The sequence below is a fragment of the Erpetoichthys calabaricus genome, chromosome 9, assembly GCF_900747795.2.
Source record: "Erpetoichthys calabaricus chromosome 9, fErpCal1.3, whole genome shotgun sequence".
Classification (NCBI taxonomy): domain Eukaryota; kingdom Metazoa; phylum Chordata; class Cladistia; order Polypteriformes; family Polypteridae; genus Erpetoichthys; species Erpetoichthys calabaricus.
This window is the reverse complement of record NC_041402.2, coordinates 172,181,690-172,203,902: the sequence shown is the minus strand read 5'-3', so window position 1 is coordinate 172,203,902 and position 22,213 is coordinate 172,181,690. Positions and strand designations below refer to the sequence as shown.

Sequence of the window (22,213 nt, the reverse complement as noted above, 5' to 3'; positions counted from 1 at the left end):
AATGGTCCCTAAATAACAGAATTTTCATTGTCAAGACCAGGGTAGACCAGTTCTCAAAAGATTCAAAAGACACCCTGTTAATTTTAATAAAGAAAAATGATGATTGACAGTCAAAACAAAGAAATTCAGCAGGTTTACATTAAGAAGTAAGAAGTACTTTACCCACTAGAGTGCCAAGACAGAGTAGTTCACCTTGGTTATAAGGTGAGAGAAAACAAAAAGAGTGCTTGGAGGATAAGACTGATGTTTATAGACAGAAACAAACAGAGAAACTGGCTAATCAGTAACCATAAATACATAACAGAACATATGAAGGGAAGGCACCACATAAACTAAGAGGACATAGATAACAAACTAAATCAGCAGAGAGACATCTTGCCTGAAGAAGGGGCCTGAGTTGCCTGGAAAGCTTGCATATTGTAATCTTTTTAGTTAGCCAATAAAAGGTGTCATTTTGCTTAGCTTTTCTGTCTACGTAAAACAAGACAGCTCCCAAAAAAACATTTATGAGGAGCAAGGTAAAGTCTATGGCCACATCTACACTACAGTGTTATGTTTTCATTTAAAACAGCATTCCATCCATCCATCCATTTTCCAACCCGCTGAATCCGAACACAGGGTCACAGGGGTCTGCTGGAGCCAATCCCAGCCAACACAGGGCACAAGGCAGGAACCTATCCTGGGCAGGGTGCCAACCCACCGCAGGACACACACAAACACACCAAGCACACACTAGGGCCAATTTAGAATCGCCAATCCACCTAACCAGCATGTCTTTGGACTGTGGGAGGAAACCAGAGCGCCCGGAGGAAACCCACGCAGACACGGGGAGAACATGCAAACTCCACGCAGGGAGGACCCGGGAAGCGAACCCAGGTCCCCAGATCACCCAACTGCGAGTCTGCAGTGCTACCCACTGCGCCACCGTGCCGCCCGAGTGAATTCAAATGAAGGCAAAAATAATACCTGCTGACTTAATTGTTTAAACCTCTTTCCAGTGTAACGCTATCATTAACATATACTTCTTGAAGCATTGGTTTTACAAAGGCTTTTCCACAAAACAGATCTCCATGATCCTCTACAGTGCATAATGTGTTTAATTTGCTCAATATTACCTTTTGGGATCCCCTCAGCATCTTTTTTTCTATGATATTGACAGCTCCAATAAGCTGCTAAGTTCTTTTAGACATCACTATTAACACCCTAGGATCATTTACTCAGAGGTGTTGACTTTGTATTGTAGTATTCAATATTTGGTTAATTTTTGCTTGGACACTTTATAACATGTATTATATGTAAGCATAGGCATTAATGCATATTATTTTACATACATACAGGACATTCCTAAAGCTACTTGTTCCAACCAGGGTACCCAGAGGAAACACAAACACAGCATTTTAAAATGAAAATGATTTCTTTCCAAACTAGTGTTTTCATATCAGTTTATGATAGTATTTCTGCTCACACTTAAACAAATAAAAATGCATATGATGTAGACTTTCACCTATGCTGGGCATGTGCACATTGGTGGAAAATTCCTTGAAGGGATGGTAATGCTGATGGCCACAGAATTTATTGTAAGACTGTAATGACTGGTTGATTATTTTCCTTTTGCGCATGTATACCACATTCAAACTGATCAAAAAGTAATTTTAGATGCATAAACAACACAATAAGCACCATGGGCAGTAGCTCCTCTAAGTCTGTTATGATGGAATTTTTTTTCTCTGAAGGGGTGACCAATCAGAAAATGAGGCATTATAATAGGCAGGATCAGGGAAGAGTTACACAATATGCACAAACAAATGAGAGCGTGATTAGATTCTGCATTTTCAAAACTCTGTTTTCACCCATCCACATTACAACAGCAAGCTGGCATTTTCAGAAGTATATGGCTCTGGAGAGTATTTTCAAAAGTCTCCGTTTTCAGGGATTCAAAATACAGGGGACAAAAGATGAAAATGAAGAATAATGCCAACATTTCTAATAGTAGTGGAATATATATATATATATATATATATATATATATATATATATATATATACAGTATATACAGTATATATATTCAACCATTCAATGATCTGCTCCTCACAAACTGAGGGCACCGTGGCGGATGTTAGCAGATTGCTGGCCAACCACAAGCGTTACCTGGTAGGTAACCACCCATACAATCAGATTGTGACACAGACTACGAATGCCGTGATATATATATATATATATATATATATATATATATATATATATATATATATATATATAATAGCCTATGAATTATTTTGAGTTGGGTGAGCTGGTAGTTAGGGTTTCGGCAGCAAAATCTGACATCTTTGAAAATATTTTGCCAAGAGAGAGGAAAAGCCAGTGGAGTAAGATCAGAGGGCCATTTAGTGAGATTGAAAGATGAGGTTTTTTCAGATGATTTACAGAGCAAAGTGTAGAGCTGTTTGGTACTGAATTGTGTTGTTTTGGAAAAGCAGAACAATATTGTAGTCAAATTAAGATGCCCAGATGATGCATTCAGATAAATAGTCAATGGTTCTTGTAGTTTTTTGAATATTAAGTTTTTATTTTGAATGAGTTTTTCCCCAGTTCTGTGACTGGTTAGTATTAATATCAAATCCCTACGTCTGTTATATGTGTACCATTTTCTATGGCAATTGTGCATTAAACAACGGACTTCCACTTATTCCACGTCAACTCATCTTATTAAAGAGAAATCAGGTTATTAACATTATAAATCTGTGGGTAAGCAAGCCTGTGATTTCTTGTTTCTCTTTCAGATCCGTGGTGGGAAGTTGATGATCTCGAACACTCGGAAGACTGATGCTGGGATGTATGTGTGTGTGGGTACCAACATGGTTGGTGAAAGAGACAGTGACCCCGCTGAGCTGGTGGTGCTTGGTGAGTGCTGGTGTACATTTACCTATGGACATTTCTAGGTAGCTCAATTTGGAGATCCTCTTCCATTCTTTGTGTCCATGCTTGCCTTAGTGGGTGGACCAGTTAAGGCTAGGTACAGTAAATGCTCCATCTAAATGCAAAGGGCATCCCTTTCCTCCTAAAACATGTAGAAGAGCATCTATTTAACTATTTTACTGGATGTAACCATCATGACACAGTAGGAAAGTAAATCAACATTGTAGTCAAATTATGATGCCTAGAGATAGTTAAACACTCAGGACTGCCTAGCAGATGTTTATAAACTTGGCTGCCATATTACAGAGTAATGTCATAGAAGGTGAAAGGTGCTGTATAGTAAGAGTTGATGGCTAGAACAGACTTGTACAAATGAATGAAGATTGGGAATATACTTTACAGAATTTTTTTCTACAACATGTACAGCAGTAGCACTTTTCTCTCATTTTCCTTTTTTTTTGTAGTAGTATCTTTTTTTTTTTTTTTTTTTTTTACTAATTCTTCATGTTATGATGGATTCCACCCACACAGAGAGACCAGTGTTCACCAAACGCCCAATAAACCAGGTTGTACTAGCAGATGAGACAGTGGATTTCATTTGTGATGTACATGGAGACCCCACTCCTACACCTCGTTGGCGCAAAGAGGAAGGAGAGTTGCCCCGGGGCAGGTAAGTAAGAGTCACATCCATTTATGCAAGGTGAAGTCATTCAAGAGCGTATAGTAACAAGATGGTGCATTAGCACACAAAACTACAATCTCAACAGTAAAAAGTGCCAGTGGTAGAGAGGAGTGTTAGTTCCAGTTGTAGTAAAACCCACAAAGCTTAACGCTTGTGTGCATCTCAAAGTCCAGACTTTCAGAAACTCTCCTAAAGGAGCCCTTTAATATCAAGGAATGCCTTTCCTCTTGCTTTCTTCTTCATCATGTCTTTCTCTTTATTTATCATTTTCTCTCTGTCTCTTTCTCTATCACTCTGTCTGACAGGGCCCCACTGGAGCACAGAGCTGTTCTTTTATTTTATTCAAACCCTCTTCATCAGGGTTTCATTGGAGCATGCAATTGTCTTCTGTGTCACCTTCATCCTCATTCTCACCCTCAGTTTCTCAGTAAAGTGCCACTTGCTCCTTGACCCTTCTTCTTTTTCCCCTATATGATAAAATCAAAGATTTCCCTTTATCCTGATTTCTACCTAATCCTATCCCTCAGGGTATCAGTGCAGCACAGAGTAGCCCCCGTCTTATCCCCAATCCTCTCGGTCAGAGTCTAATTGAAACCTCATTTCCATCCTCATCCTCATAATCAGCTTCTCTGTAGAGTGCAAACTGCCATTCATCCCATTTTCTCATTCTTTTCCTGTTATTATTCATTCATTTGATTCATCTTAGCTCTCATATCAACTTCAGGATCTCATTTGAAAACTCAGTTGTTCCCTTCCTCAAAAAGGAAAATCAAAGACTGTTCTTCAGTGATTTCTCTTCTCCACTCTTATGAACATCTCTGGGTTATTTAGATTTGTCTTTTGTCTCACATTCTTCTTTATGCCCTTCCTCAGAACCTTATATGATTTCAGATTTGCAGGTATGAGAATAAAGACCTGCTTTCTTCCTTTACTCATCATCTACCTCAGAATTTCAGAGGAGTATTGTTCTCATTCCTCATTTTCATCTTCATTGTTTACCTCTCCTCTTATGTATAGTTCATATTGCTCTTGGTCTCAACATCTTCAAGGAGAAATCAAGTACTCACCTCCTTTCACTTCTCTTTTTCCTTCTTTTCCCTTGGGGTGTCAGTGGTACACATTTCTGTACTCCGTATCATCTTCTATCTCAGGTTTCCAATAGAGCACACATATGCTTCTCCATCCATCCATCCATTTTCCAACCCGCTGAATCCGAACACAGGGTCACGGGGGTCTGCTGGAGCCAATCTCAGCCAACACAGGGCACAAGGCAGGAACCAATCCTGGGCAGGGTGCCAACCCACCGCAGGACACACACAAACACACCCACACACCAAGCACACACTAGGGCCAATTTGAATCACCAATCCACATGTCTTTGAACTGTGCTACCCACTGCGCCACCGTGCCGCCACATATGCTCCTAATCTCTTTATTTAATTGATCTTCTTTATGGTCAAAAAAGAAAAGCGCTGAGCTACCCATTCTCCAGTTTTCTTTATTGTACAGGATCTCCCCAGTATACCTACAGTAGCTATTCATGCATGTGTTTCTGTAGGTTTACCATTATTCTAGTCTGTTCTTCGTGTTCATCATATGGTACAAAGCTGTCCATTGCTAATTTATGTTGGTATCAAGGTGACATGAAGATTCCTTGTTTTCTTACATATAATATCATTCCCTCTGTACATTTATGCTGTTTTAGCTCTGGTAGTTTTTTTTAGTTTTTTTTTTTTTTTAGATTTTTCTCCTTCTTGCCCCAAATGTTCTGAGCATTAGAGCAGAAACAGATCATAGAAAAACAGATAAAATAATCCATTATGGGTTGCATCAATTGTAGAGCAGGTAGCTACACTTGGGAACCTCAACTTAAATGTTTTTGATTGACAGCAGTTTTCTCCTTGTTGTTCTCTTTACTTGTCTCTAATCTGCTGAACAGGTATGAAATAAAAAATGACAATACTCTTCGGATAAACCGTGTGAGTCCTGAGGACGAGGGCACCTACACCTGCATGGCAGAGAACAAAGTGGGCAAAGCTGAAGCCTCAGGCTCTCTCCAAGTTCACGGTAAGATCCTATTATATCCTTGTTCTGAATGGGGTGTTGTTATGGGGTAGTTGATTGAAGTTTTACTTGTACCTTTTGACCCCAACCCGGATCAACACCTACACCTTATACCCAGAATAACCATGTAAGATTAGCATTTTATTGATTGCACAAAAGTTTTTATCGCACAGAGCAAGTCGACTGAAATCAGCAACAGTTATCTTAACTATGCTGCTGCTGCTGGAATTTGTCTCATACTTGTCATTTTTTGCCCTGACTTTTCTGCAATACTTCTTCCTGTGATGAAAATCCATCTCAGATAACTTCAGCACCACTTTCAAAGTAATGCAAGCCACTTTCTATGATCAGCAATAGCTAGAATGCTTTGTGCAGTCGTGGTGTTCTATCTTACCTCAACCTCTTGAAGCATGACTTATCATCTTCCATTCTTTCTGGAAAAGTCACCAGACTTGAGTTGCATTTTCTCTTCCCATGATCCCGATTTTCCTAGGATTTACAGATGATTCGTTTACAGTCTCCAATGTTTATTTCTTTTGAGTTGCCCTCATATTCACCTTCCAGTCACTAATTTAGCATTGCTGATTTTTTATGATTTTGATTTTGTTTTTCTATTACTGTGTCCATCTCATTTTTTTTCTTTTGTTTTCTCTTCTCATTTTATCTTCATTCCAGTTGGGCCATTTAGTAAGTACCCATCTCATCTCATGCTTGCTGTGTTGCATGCTGGGGGAGGGAGGTGGGTTTGGGGGAACATTGTGCTGCTTGTGGGTGAAGAGCAAGTGTGCTGCTTGTGGGTGAAGAGCAAGTGTGTCTCTGTATGTCCTCACAGTGGTCACGGTGGTGTGGCTGTAAGCGTTATTGATATTTACTGGAAACTACATTCTTTTTAGGAGCTGTTGTCCAACATTTAATCTCACCTCATGAAACACCCCCCCACCCTAATTGACCTAAAAGAACTAATATTAACCTTCTTCAGGTATGAAGTGTTTTTCCATGCTCACAGAATTGATTAAGAGTTTTACTAAAACATATCACATATAGCATACTATCTTAGATAAGCAGGAGACATGTCAACATGCTTTCCGTTGGGTTTACACTACCTGTAATATCGGACATAATGGTAGTCTTTTGCCCACTTGGATTACTCAGATAGATAGATAGATAGATAGATAGATAGATAGATAGATAGATAGATAGATAGATAGATAGATAGATAGATAGATAGATAGATAGATAGATAGATAGATACTTTATTAATCCCAATGGGAAATTCACAAATAGGATTCAACTCAAATTCTGTCCATTAATAAAACACTAGACTACTGCAAAAATGTACCAACTAATGCTGACAATATTATACTCTTGGAGTTATTCTAGTCAGCTCCTAATTCACATAATATGGTGTGCCCATAATTTCTATAATATAGTTTGTAACGGTCCATGGGCTGTCAAGGAGAAATTCCACGAACTGGCTTTTTTCCAGAATCAACCACATGCAGCCCGCTTATTTGCCTTTAAGGTTTGCTTTTTGCTTCCTTTTCTTCTATTGGCTTCAGCCGCTTGTTAGGGTCACCCTTCCCACAGAGGAGTTTCTATTTACAGCCTTCTGGATAGCAAACATCTAATTGACAAAAAACAAAGGACTTCAAACGCTCAAGTTTTTGGTGCTAAAAACTGACAGACCGTGCCAGAATGAAGGCTGTATTTTGCGGAGATATTTGGGTTTTGGTGTTCATTCAAGATGCTGAATGTAAGAATTCCAAGAAGGGCCATAGAAAGGCACAGTGTCTAGCAAGCATATATCAGTAATGCTACTAATAACATTTTGTTTATAATGCACCTTTCAAAATCTGATAATGTGGCACAGAAAGAACAAAGTAAATAACACATACTGTATATAAATAGCTTGGAATTAAAACAAATGAAAAAATAATTTATACCTAGAATAAAGTAAACAAATAAGTTTCAAGTCTGCTTTAAAAACCTGGCAGTGAGTATTTCATAATATTGGATCACAGACATGGAAGTCTTCGTTGCTCACAGTACTCTCCTTAGTCTTAGGAACAGCAAGTCCAGAGCCATCTTCAGAAGACTCAAGTCAGCAGGCATGAACATACAGCTGTAGAAGGTCAAAAAGACAGACTGCTGCTTAATTATGGAAGGCTTTATAAGTCAGTAGGAGCATTAAGAATTCAATGCAATACTTATTTGGCAGCCAGTGTAGTTCATTCGCAGTTGAAATGATGTGCTCTCAAAACTAGGGGTGGGTCCAAACATTAGCAACAGAACAAATTTTATAATCTTCAGATTCTGCCCATTTTGGACAAGTTAGCTTTGTCATTGTGGGCTATCCAGTGTTGCCTGATGAAGTAAAAATGAAATTAAATGATTCAAGATAAAGCTGCAATGTATCAAAATGTGAAAAAAGTAAAGGGGTCTGAATACTTTCTGAATGCACTTTATGAATATAAAGAGGGATAGAGGGAGTGAGAGGAAGTGTTACGAAGGGGTTCAATTTATATATCTATACAGTGCCTATAAAAACTATTCACTCCTTGAAAGTTGTCTTATTTTATTATTATACAACAGTAGGTTTAATTTGGTATTAAATTTAGACAATTTTGCAGAGACATGTTTTCACTTTGACATTAAAGGGTCGTTTTCTGTAGAGGATCCATATTACTAACCGAGAATGCTAAACCGGATGATGGACGCAGGCACATCCGGCCATGGGCCGTAGCTGCAAAAAGACGTACTGCGCAGGTGCAAAAAGAGTCCGCGAGAGTCGGAGAAAGGCGGACAAAAGAGGGCGACAAAGGCGGATGAGGGGCCGCGAGAGGCGGACAAGACCACAGAAACAAGGAGTGAGCACGCACCGAAAAAAGGAAAAGGCACATAAAAAAGTAGTCAAACGCGGGGAAAGCACGAAACACATTGCACACGAAACTAGACACACCAAAAAAAAAGAACATACGAGCGCACAACAGCAAGGCACGACCACACCCCCCCCCCCCCCCCACCCTACAGGCACGGGACGGGACGGGACACACACCAAGAGGGGGATTCAACAAGCCCATGGAAGACAAAAAAAAAGAACACAACCACCCCACAGACCCTACAAGCAAGGGACGGGACACACACAAAGAGGGGGATTCAAACAAGACACAGGAACACAAAAAGAAAGAAGACGCTCGTGCAACAACAATCCCCCCCACACATCCATAAGAAGTGACACCCAAAGCCACATATTCTAAAGTGAACGTCGACACCTTCACACTAGGCAGCATAGGTGTCGGCATAGGTGTCTGCATAGGTGGATGTCCTTTCAATAAAGCACTATTAACCGTTCAACTGCAGAAAAGGATACATATTAACAGTGAGTGCGATCCTCCTTATTACTTATCCATATTTCGCATGCTGAGAAAGAAACAAGTCATGAATACACGGTCACGGGTACAAAACGATTCGGAAAGGATAACGGGAACGTGCCCAAATGGACCGACACAATGCACGTAGACGCATTCAGCGCGCGTGTCAAAGTGCTGCATCGAAAGAAGCACGATTTCAAACCGAAAGAGCTCGCGTATCAGACATACAAAAAAGGGAGCGAAGAGACAGAATAAATGAACGGAGACGTGAACAACGCGCAAATGAACTGACAGAAAAAAAAAAGCAAGACGCGAAAAGCACCAAGCTCAAATGACCGACATACAAAAACGGACAAGGCTCGATACAAACAATGCACGGCGTAGACTGAAACGGACTTTGCGCAAAGCGGAGGCGAATAAAAAAAAAGAAAAAAATTGCGCGTCACAAATAATGGACATGCAACAAAAAGGCAATCAAACGCAAAAAGCAAAACATGCCCGTCGCGGACATCAACGCCACACACCTGTTAAACGCTTACGCCAAATGACTGAAAACGCCTTCAATAAGGAATCCACTATTGAGGAAAATTCTTTGGGATTAATGAATGTCATTTGCAATCATTGTCATTCACTTAACTTCACAGAAGAAACAACTGGCAATACAAATAATGAATTTACACATTGTTGTCAAAAAGGTCAGAGTAGACTGCCTCCTTTACATTCATATCCTGAATATCTAAAGAAGCTTCTAACTAACGATGTGCCTGAAAGTAAAAACTTTATGAACTGCATTAGATCCTACAATAGTTCATTTGCTTTTGCATCTACCGGAGTACATATCAGGCCACCAAAAGGCAATGGCCCATACTGCTTTCGCATATGTGGACAAATATTGCATCGCATTGGAACAGTGCACCCTGAAACAAATCAACCACGCAAATATGCACAAATCTACATCCTAGATCCAGATGAGGCAATCTATCAACGCATGAACCTTCCTGAAAACAAACAATGCACAGAGCTTATAATGAGAAACGTCACTCATGTCATAAACAATCACCCATTAGCTAAGTCTATAAAAATGCTACATGAAGTTGAAAAGGAGGCAAATACAAAAGCAAATGCAGAAGGTATAGCGGCAACTACAATTGCTTTGGTCTTGATAAAGGACAAAGAACAAGATCCAAGACGATACAATCTGCCCATCTTTAATGAAGTGGCAATTGTCTTTCAAAGTAAAGATGGTGAGCCTCCATTTCACAGAGATATTGTTCTACATTTACGTCCTGATAAAAACAACACACCTACATTCCAACGCAATGTTGCCTTCTCACGTGTTCGACGTTCATCTGACGTTAGAGTTAAAATTATAAATGATCCATGCCAAGGAAGACTCATTCAAGGACAAGACACCATCTTTACTACTAATGTTATATACAAAGAAATATTCCAATAAAACATTAATATATGCCAAACACTCTATTTGTTATTTCTATGCGCATCATCCAAAGCTGCACACTATTCTATATCTAATTCATACATCTCACTCTTTGTCATGTCCCAACGCCAGGGGTTGGCGAGCGAAGCGAGCAGGGGGCGGAGCCCCCTAGTTATCAATAAAATAAATTAAATCCACTGTCATTTAATGTTGAATAACAATAAAATGAGAACACTTCCAATACTTTTTATAGGCACTGTATAAAGTAAACCTCATATATACTGTACATACTTGTGGTTACCACTGTAGAGTTAGCTCTGCTGGAGCAAAATAATCTGAATTAAACTCAGAACAGTTATTAGTGCTGAAATTACTAGGAGTGTACTGATTTGAGCAAAATCTCTCCAGTAGACTTTGCTTATTGGGAAAATGATTTTGCATTTTTTGTGTGAATATTTGCCCCAACTACAGCACAATTTCAGAAGAAGATCGTGATTCCTTTAAAGTAATTCTTCTATTTGACTCCACCTAATAAAATATATTTTATTACTATATTCAAACATCTTAGGGAGAGTCATGTGCTGGAGACACATGTTTTTTTTTTTTTTTTTTTTTTGAAACCATACCATTTCGTTGACAAAATTTATGTGATCATAAGCTAACAAGTAAAGTGTCTTTTCACTAACTTTACATTCTACTACAGAAGTGGGATCAGTTCCTGCAAAACTCACCCATTAAGAAATATCATAGCTATCAACAAGAACAGCCCAATTCTGTGCTAGCAAAGAGTCAGAGAAGCTGCAAAATGCACCAACAACTACCCTTATAATGCGACAAAGGGACCTTCAGGAAGTGAAACCTGGTAGCCCATTTTGCCATTTAAAGAGACAGGTAAATGTAAGAGTGAGCACACCCAATGACTGTTCTCACCTCCCACATGAGCCTCACTGTGGTGGACAGAACAGGCTGGCTGGTTACATTCTCCAGATGGATGTGCAGGCTGGACAGCTGTTTGTGTTGCTCTCTTTGTCCCGTGTCCATATTCTCTACAAGGGTTAAACAACACTTACTGAAGTCACCTCAATAGACACCCAGAATTAGATTAAGTGAGATCATTTGAAGATCAAGAGACTGGAATGAATGAAGTGTCTGTACAAGTGTGACATGTGCAGCAGGAAATAGATAGATAGATAGATAGATAGATAGATAGATAGATAGATAGATAGATAGATAGATAGATAGATAGATAGATAGATAGATAGATAGATAGATAGATAGATAGATAGATAGATACATACATACATACATACATACATACATACATACATACATACATACATACATACATACATACTTTATTAATCCCCAAGGGGATATTCACATACTAGTGGCCAATAGTAGGTGTAGAATTTTACCTTAAATAAGTGTCATGGACAACTTCCACATTTTGACATCTCAACCATTTCTTAACAAAAGTAGTGCCCATATGCCTGGATATCTCTGATTTTGACATCTCAACCACTTTTTAACAAAATGTGCTAGAACAGCCATATGCTTGGAGCAGACCTTTAAAATATAGCGGTGACAGTTTCTCAGTCATAATTCACACCTATTCTATGTCTATGAGCACAGGATTGTTTTAAAATAGTAGACAACGACTTCAGGATGCACAGTATTAAAGAGCAAAGCCCTATCTTCACATTGATGGTTGTCCTTACAGATCATATTTCACCATTCAGGGAAATATGAAACAACTGTGGTCTACATTGAGGTAAACAAAGGTTGACAAATCAGCTGTGGCTTCTAGTAGATGTCGGAAGTTCTGGGTCCTATATTCATTATGGGCTTTCAGATCTCACTTCTGATATAAGGTTGATTTGACCAGTTAAGAAGCAGATAGGTGTTTCAGATCTCAAAGACATAAATGAAAAGAATTATAAAGATTTAATGACTACTTTCAGGCATATGTGTGAAATTCTGTGGTCTATTCCATGGCACATTTTTCTGGTCTCACCACTGTAATCACCCTTATGTTTGAAGTCCTATGATCTATTTTGAAACAGATGTATGAGGTTTTAGGGTCTTTAGTCAAGCAGATGTATGAAATGCTGGGGTCTGTATTCAGGCAGATGTTTCAGGCCTCACTTTTATATTTAGGCATACTGCATGTGTGATGTTAAGGAATCTCCTATGGGACAGATGTGTGTAGAATTTTTGGAATCTATATTTAGAACATCAGCTTTCATAAAAATCATTGTTGAAGATGCCGCTGTCTAAGACCTTATTTACAAAGTGATTGTACATCCATATTTGTCTTTCATTGTTCATTTTGGCATTCATCAATAGGAACATATGCATATGTGCTCAGCCCTGAACAGCCTTTTGCTATTTTTGCTTTCACTGTTAATTCAGCTTTAGGAGTGAGATCATTTGTCATCATTGGAATTATTTTGTTAAACATGGGAGCTTTAAGGATGCTGGAAACACAATAAAAGAAGGATTCAGATCAGTACGATTTCTGACAGCTGAAGAACGAGGCAAACCAAAGAAAGCACTGTTCTAAGTGCAAAGCTTCTGCTTCTGTCTAACACTCTAGTGGAGTACTGCTGGGATCTTGCCTTGACTTCCGTTTCAGTTTCACTTTGGTGCCCTCAGAATAACAACTTTCATAGTGCTAAGTATCTTATAATACCACCTGGCAGCTGTTTACCCAAAATGGCCATTGGAAGGTTCCCCATTTATGAGTTTTTGCTTCTCTTTCAGAATACAATCTGCGCTGGGTTTATGCATTTTCTGACTTTAACAGCCCCTTTCAAGCCTGGTAATCTGTCACTGTATCTAAATAAAAATCAGATGTATATACAGTATTTAAATTTATTTAGGTTTGTGTTCCCCTCATGTTGACATTTTTATGAATGTGCTAACAGAACAGTGTCCTCTATAAATATTTCATGCCTTAGGAGTGTTTTTATGCTGTGTGAACAGAAACATGTAAGCTCACGCCTCCTGTCTTCAGATTAGTCCAGGACACATCATATTTGAAAATTGAATGACTTAGTGTATTATCTGATTTACATTAACATCTGCATTCATATTTATGAATGAGGCACCTAGTACATTCATATTGTTGTGCCAATCAATTCTTTAGGTGTCAATTTCACATTTGTGAAGCTCTCAAATCTCCACATCAACAGATTTCAGAACTCTAAATTTTGTGTCGAGGCACATGCTAACCCAATTTCACAGATTTGTTGTCTGAATTAGTGCCTTCCTTTAATGTTGTGTTTTTCACATTATACAATAGGCCTTTTTAGGGTTTCCACTTCAGCAGTTTTTAAAATTGTTGTTTCCTTGTGAAGGCAGGCGTCAAAGTTCTTAGGTGTGTATTAAGGCAGATGTTAATTCCAGACATGGTTTTTAAACTAATATATGAAAAAATGTGATCTTGCCCTGTATTGCCATGTACTTTCAGGTTGAGTTTAACTTGTTTTTCTCAGGCATTAATGCTCTTTTGGTGATGGCCCTCAGGAATTTTCTGAGTGCTCATATTATCTCACAATTTTCATAGATACTCATCTCTGGAATACATGTGGCACTCCATATTTTATGGCCTGAAGCAGGCATTGGTATAGTATAAATTCTCCATAGGTCTGCTGCCTGTCAGAGCCCCACTGTGATCTCCAATGATAGCATACTGGGTTAAACGGTCTTAGAAGAGGGATTGTGGGTAATGATACAGGCAGCAGCAGCAGTGAGGCAGTCGATGAGATGAGATGCAGAATTCAGTCATGGCCACTGTGCCCTTCAGCTGAATGTCATCCATCCTCAGTCCATCCGCACATTGCTGTCCTCATCTGCCTGGAGACCAAAGTAGTGGGGCGGAGGCAGGGGGGCTCTCTGCTAAAGAAGATTAACTTTAATCGCTCTGGGGCTTTGTGTGTGTGTTTGTATCATAACGTTACAGCCAACAAACAAACAGTGGTGATTACAACATCAGTGACAAGGTGGACAGTAGAGCTTGGCAGTTTGACTCATGAATATTGGACGGGTGTAGATGCTTTTTTGAAGCTGACTCTTTTTGGTAGGTCCCAGGTGACCCTCACAGGTCCTTCACATTTGAACAGACAGTGGTTTCACTGGTTAGGAGAGCTAAGAGTAGGACACACTGTTGCCCACTTATGATGCTTATTTGGATGTGTCACTTGGAATCTGATCTCTGACCCTAGTGCTCCAGGCTCCTCATTTCTGTAAGTCTTGGTCACAGCGGTAGTCTTCTGCTCACTGGGCTCTCAGCAGTGTCATTTCCTTTTTATCACAAAGCAAGGTTATTATGGATTTTTCTTTTATTATTTTTGCACTTACTTTCAAAGCTTCTACACCTTAGTGTGTAATACATATGTATAACTGTGTGCAGAGGGCAGAGTGGGGGAACTTCAAAATGTATTTTTAATGATGAGAGAAAAGAGAAACGAGGCAAGTCCAGGAGGAGGTGGGTGGGGGGGTGGATGGGTTGGAAATCAATTTGCAGTTAAAGGTTAAAGGTGAGGGAAATTATGCATTCATATCCCCGTGAAATGAACAATTGCTCAAAAGCTGATCAATAACAATCAGCTCACTTGGGGGCTGTAGGGATTGGAGGGAGAACGAAGCATGAAGAAAAACTCTCCTGTACAGTGTGTGTAGTGAAGATGTGAGACACAAGAGTTGCCTGGAGCAGTGAGTACACTGGGAGCTTGTCCTTCATAGTATGGATGCAATCTAAAACAGACAGAAGCTAACTTGCTTACATGGATAAGGTGAGGCAGTTATAGAAGCAGTGGCAGATAAACACACACAAATATGCACAGGGAGAAGGTCTGTGGCCAAAGGGAAGCACATGCATACATAAAAACATATGCCAAAGGACACCAGTTACACCACATGCACATACACACTAAGAGAACAGCACACACACATACAGTATGTGTATATAGGCACAAACGTTTAATAGCGCAGCCCAAAGTACACACATTGAAATTTGGCATGAACACATATACAGATATACAAGTGTATGCAGAAACATACATATAAACATACATAAATATTTACACATCCGTTCATTAACTGCAGCGACAAATACCCAGAACATATTTAGCTAGGGACATGAACACACAAAGAAGCATACACTCCTGTTTTCTTATGCCATGGGTGCGACCTAACAAAATGGGACTAAAATGAAGGGTTCTAAATAGTTCTGAATCCACTGTATTTCATTGTAGATGTATTGGTAAGCCCCGTGACCCTGTGTTAGGATATAGTGGGTTAGACAATGACTGACTGACTGTATTGGTAAGTGTATAGATTAGGGTGAATACTAAGTATGCTGTTGCTCATCTATTTTTCTATACACATTGTGCTCATATTATGTCTTCTTACAGTATTTTAGTGAGTCTTGACATAAGAAAACAGGAGTGTAATGTTCTCTGTGTGTTCATGTCCCTAGATAGATATGTTGTGGGTATTTGTCTCTGAAGTTAATGAATATATGTGTATGTTTCTGCATATACTATGTTGTTGCACATCTGTTTTTCTGAACGCATTGTGCTCATATATGTCTTCATATTTTATTGAGTCTCAGCGTTAGAAAGTATATACCTTAATATATACATTTTCAAACTTGCTTAATTCAGTTCAAGGTTAACGCACAAAAAATGGAGCCCTCGAACACTGCAGCATACACACACACATCCACACCCACACTACTCACTGAGGGCCAATTTTGAGTCACCCTTTAACCTAACTTGGGAGGAAAAAAAATGACCCAAGTGTTGGAGATAAACCCAGAAAGTTTTTTATGTAAGACAACAGTGCTAACCACAGTGCTACAGTTTCGCCTGTCATAATATGAAAAATATTAGTATGTATGCCCAAAGACCTTTTACATGATCTATACATAAACAAATACAGTAAGCGCAGAGACAAAAATACTTACATATAAACACATGGCACACACATTCATTAAACAGAAAGGAAATCAGGCACACATATTCACAAATGTGCAAGAGCACACAGAGAGGCATGGAATGAACATTGACACCCTTTCACACATTCACACACATATGCACAAACACTCAGATACAGTGAAGCATATGCTGTATATACAGGTGTGTACACACTAAGACATACAGACACATACTATAAGTAAGAATAAGCACACAAGTACTCAAATGTGCCCAAACACTTATTTGCAGAATCTTGTAAATAATACTGCTGCTCAACAGTGCACAGAGCACCGTGGACCTAACTAAATGAGGCATGTTCCCTCACCTTCAGACAAATCAGTTCTCACAACCTTAACAAGCATGGATAAAAGATGGGTGACATCGGCAGTGCTGATGGTTCTGGTGGTGGTGGTGGTGGTGGTGGCGGTGGTTGGTTACTTTTTTGGTTGACGTTCATGACTTAAGAATCTTTTTCCTATTTTCAGTACCTCCTCAGATCGTAGTCCGTCCCAGGGACCAGATTGCCTCTCAGGGCCGCACGGTGACCTTCCTTTGTGGCACCAAAGGAAACCCTCCACCAGCGGTTTTTTGGCAGAAGGAAGGCAGCCAGGTAAGGCCTGTAGATAGTTGCATCGGGCAACATCCTTTTCTACGTCAGTTAACAGCAGTTCCAGGAGTGCTCTGCCTTTGTAAACTCTGTGGGTTCCATGCTTTTTAGTGAAGTGACAATGTACTGGTGAAGAAGGTGATATCTATTGTTGGATGATGTGGTACCCATTATACACTCCTAATATCATTTGTGAATGGCATTGTAGCATTGGCGCCGACCAGCACTGTGGAGAGATTCACTACTCTTTACATGGCTCTTTGAGGTGGCTCACTATCCTTAAAAGGACTGCTCACCTTTTGCTGCACTAGTTGGAAAAGCATACGACTTTGCAGGCTTGCCATTTATATGGGCACCCCTACCACTAGTAACGTAATGCCAGCTCATACTTGGGTGACTTTTTCCTAGCTAATGTGGCTCGTCAGTGCTGTTACAATATATTTGGCTGGGACACCACATTCTACCTCGTGTCACAGACAGAAAATGTCTGCTCCTGAGGCAAAACATAACAGCCCATTGCTGATTTTAACAATACCTTTCCAGTGGTCCTTACTTACCTCATCACCTTGTGTTTTGGATTGACAGATTGGAGGTTTGCCTGCATGGGAGTTCATCTAAATGGGGTCATGTTTACTGGCTTGCTCTAAAAAGTGTTTTATAATATAAACACTGACTGATTTCTTCTTTTCTTTCTTTGGCCTACAGATACTGTGGTTTCCCAGCCAGCCTCCAGAACAGTCCGGGCGCTTCTCTGTATCCCTGAGTGGAGAGCTGACAATCACTGATGTCCAGACAGCTGACTCAGGCTACTACATGTGTCAGGCCATCAGTGTAGCAGGCAGCATTCTCACAAAGGCCCTCTTGGAAGTTGAAAATGGTGAGCAAGTATCAAGACACAACAGAAATTGAGTAGGCACTTCATTACCATGCTGTTGGACTCTATTGTGACTTATAAATTATGCACCCTTTGGAATTTAACCACTTTATTGTAATTTCACAATTTTTGCAAAGTCCATTTTACAGGGACACTGCCTGTAGTAGACAGACAGAAACTTCTTTGACCCACTTTACATAGTGGCTCCATACAGACAGATGTGGCACAACTTAGACTTAAATTGTATTAGGCAGACAAGGTGGGGAACACTCTGGACGACATTAGGAAGTGTAAATACAAGAAAACAAAGACAAAAAAGGTTTGGGGATCCACCCCGTATATTTTAGCAGGAAGAGAATAGTCTCAAAAGACTGTGTCCAAAACGGGACTGAAATAAGAGGATAGAGGTTGGGTTTTTATAGGTGGTGGGAAGGAAGAGGAGGGTCCAGGAGGGAAGAGGCAGAAGTGAGGTCAGCAGGAGGGCGTGGTCTGTAGAGGAATGAGGAAGCTGGTTAGGGCTTAGTTTGTCTTGCCTTCTGGTGATCTGCAGAGGAAGGAGAGAAGGCGTTAGTGCACACTGCCCAGTTAAGCCTCTCAAGCACACATGTGTGACAGAAGATACCATAAGGTTTTTGATAAGTGTGGTGGAATGGGATATTGCCAGCAGACATACTCAGAAACAAGATTGTAGTCAGGTAAATCCCATTGTGGCCTACTCCACTGTGGTATGAAGTCTGTCTCTTGTTGCATTTGCTTTTGCTTGTAGCCAGCTTGTTCACAACTTGAAGAATATCGTGATTTCAAGCCAGTACTGTTAAATCTAAATTCTTGCATTTTATTCCTGGCCTCACAGACTCACATAATGAACAAAAACTTCCAGTATACACGCTATTCAACTCATTTGACTGATCTGCTTATAATTCTGTTGGTCTCCATACATGACATTTTCTCAGATTCACAGTGTATTCTCATGAATACACAGAGTCTAGGTAACCTAATTTTTGTAATGTTTCTCTCAAGTGTAGATATTAAGTTTAATATACATTCGTATTGCCCAACTAAAAGAAGTACCCAGTTAGTCAGTAATCAGTTAAGATAAAGAAACAAATATTTGTTTTTTTTTTCTTTTCATATTGGCCCTTTTGTTATTTCTGAGTGAAGTTCCAGTGTCCTGTCTATCATCTACACTCCTTCTCTATTAATTTCTCTACACTCATGAGTCAAGAATTTGTTCGTTTTGTGTATGGTTGGATTGCACAGTTATGGCAACTCGTTGCTGGATTGGAACCATGACGCTACTTCTTTGTATTTCTTTCTTTACTGTGGCTTCACAAATAGATTTTCAATCCTGCATTAATAACCTGTATAGCTTGTAAAATTAATAATTCTTTAATAATAATAATTCTTTACATTTATATAGCACTTTTCTCACTACTCAAAGCGCTCTTCACACAGGGAGGACCCAGGAAGCGAACCCACAATCTCCTTACTGCAAAGCAGCACTCACTACCAACCCATTAATGAATCCATGGGTTGCAAAAAGCATATACAGTTAGGGTGGCCAGAGGAATTGGCACAAGTCTTCGTAGTTTTACAGGAGATAACACCAGTGGTGGTATTTGATGATGTTATAAAGAAGATTCAAAGTTGATACATTCAACATTGGTTTAAAATTGCCACAAATCATGACAATGTACTGGCAAAGCCTAACTGTCTTATCATAAAATGTACTTGAATAAAATATCTCCCATCAAGAAACAGTAAAAGTTACTAACACCGCCCTTAGTCATTCTTTCTGTCATATTCTGAACAGTGACTTGGCATGTGCTAAAAAACTGTGTTTCATTCTGTTTCATTATGGTTTATCTCTATCGCACTGGGTAGTGATACAGTATGTAGATGTACAAGAGTGGCGGCTTTTCATTAAAACGTAAGGTTTTGCTGTTATTAAAAAGTAGTTTCATGAGTTAATTTCAGAGTTATTGTCACGTGTACACAGTGTAATGAAGTTTCTATCTGAGTGCTTGACCAACACACATAAAGCTGGGATTGTCTGTCCAGCAGCACAAATCTTCTGCTGTAGGATATGTAAAATATAACATCACAAAATAATAAGTTGTGGTGAGCAAAACTGTTAACTTTTCTTTTGCATATCTGTTCATTAATGCTAAGCTTTGTTTGGCATGCAGTTTCACAACCACAAAACTCACTAAAATAATGGAGTTTTTTGGGGATTAAAAAGAAATTAACTTGTACCTTAAAAGTCTGGCAATATCACACATCCCATTTGGACCCATACATTTCTCAGAAGAGAGCCCAAATATAAATAAAATGGGAAAATATTCATTCTGGCTAAAAACAACCCATGATGAGATTTATTGCACTGATTGCATGAAAATGTGCTATATAAATAAATGTTGTTGTTGATGGAAAAAAAACATACTTTTAGAAAAAAGCTTTAATCTAGGTGTCCTATCCTAGTTAGCATAGAGTGCAAGGCAGAAACAAACCCTGGACAGGCTGCCAATCCATCGGAGGTCAAAAACACACACACACCAAACACACACTAAGGCCAATTCAGTGTCACCAGTCCACCTAACCTGCATGTCTTTGGACTGTGGGAGGTAACCAGAGCATCTGGAGGAAACCCATGCGGACATGGGGAGAAGATGCAAACCCTGGTCCCCATACTGCGAGACAGCAGCACTATTACTACACCATCATGCTGCCCCAGCAAACAAACACAAACAGATTATAATTTTATTTATACAGATTTAAACACCTACACTCATGCCACACTGATGACTTTTGTGATTTCCTTTCATTTGCCAGAGTCAAGCTTTGCTTTTAGAAAGCACTGTATTCAAAAAAAGCTGATAAAAACAGTAAGCTCTACTTTACTGCTATGAGTGCATGCACCTCAACCTTGGTGTATGGAGCTGGTTGCGTTTCTCACATGTTTGTGCTGGCTTTACCCCAAAGTCTCCCATCTTCCAGGTATAGGTAATTAGATTCAGTGATAATCTACTGTGCATACATGAGTATTCTACGATGGGCTGGCAACAATTCTGGTTTAGTTTCTGCTATCTACGGACTTTGATGTCCTATGAATTTGAATCAAGTCAGTAGCTACAGGAAATGCCTAGACAGATAACAGAGTAATTGAAGTAACTGAAAGAATGAGCCAGCAGTGAGATTTAAAAGTGTGACCTTGGTATTTCCACTAGGGGGCACACTGCTAAAGTGATGATTATGATAAGGCATGTTCTTAATATCCTGTACTAAGAGAATATTAAAAATCTAGTGGAGGTTACCATCTGAGAGGATATCTTTTGGAGGTCACTAGCAAAGTACTCAAAGGTACATTTGTTTTAATAATCGTATATGAAAAACGGTGGATGAGACTCGAGTCCACATGCATTGAGATGATATGTTAATTTGGAAACCCTGAGCACTGATGAAGCCCTGCAAAGTTATCAGTATAAAGGGCTCCTAAGATTAATAGCTCATTAAAAAGGCTCTTCTTAGAATGAGACGGAACGGGTTGCAGGGCTAATTAAAGGCAGGCTCTCCTTGACACTTGTTAGGGTCATCGCCAGTGCAGATACATCTTGGCGCAATCGCTTAATGCCTGCTTTAATTGGCTTGTTACTTACGGCTAATAGCCTGGCGCTCTGCTTTAAATTGGTCCGTGCCGGCGGACAGCCATATGTCTGTTGTAGGATCGATTTAAAGATGGGCTAAGGCCCAGGGTAGGAGAAACGGGATTAAGCCGTTTGCTGAGATGTGCATTTATTTGAAATGACAGCTGCGGCAACTGCTGACGCCTTTGGTGACTACTGGTGAGGTCCTAAAAAAGAAAAAGGACAAATAAGCAAGTGGCTGCGAGAATGGGCCCTGACAACATATTACATAGAGTCATTTGGTTTATCATTTGCAGCAGTGAAAAAATAGACCACCAACTGGGGACAACCTGACTATGAAGTGCTCAGGTTTATAAATGCCACACACTTTAGAGTAGGGAGGGATGTATGGGTTGCATGGACCTCCATCATGTAGCCTATCTTATTATTGGGGGATTCAAATTTAAGAATTATTAAAATAAATCCTTGTTTAGATTGAAGTGCCCTGTATGGAGTGGATCAATCTTCATACAGCTACAATGTTAGATTTTTAAAATGGTGTAGTGAGGAGTGCTGGATCACCACATGTTGCTCTGTTTGGTCATTGTTGGCAAGGATTCATGATTCACCATTTCCAACACTGATTAAAAAAATAAT

At 39.6% G+C, this 22,213-nt stretch overlaps 1 protein-coding gene across 3 annotated transcripts in view; it reads left to right on the top strand.

The window, feature by feature from the left end:
• The window catches only part of robo3 (roundabout, axon guidance receptor, homolog 3 (Drosophila)), a 407,285-nt gene that overhangs the window by 329,275 nt on the left and 55,797 nt on the right, over positions 1-22,213 (top strand). For all 3 annotated transcript variants that reach the window (XM_051931895.1, XM_051931894.1, XM_051931896.1), the window contains exons 4-8: positions 2,781-2,901; positions 3,448-3,586; positions 5,538-5,665; positions 16,938-17,062; positions 17,765-17,936. In XM_051931895.1, the coding sequence (XP_051787855.1) occupies positions 2,781-2,901; positions 3,448-3,586; positions 5,538-5,665; positions 16,938-17,062; positions 17,765-17,936 (685 nt within the window). The remainder of the gene's footprint in view (positions 1-2,780; positions 2,902-3,447; positions 3,587-5,537; positions 5,666-16,937; positions 17,063-17,764; positions 17,937-22,213) is intronic.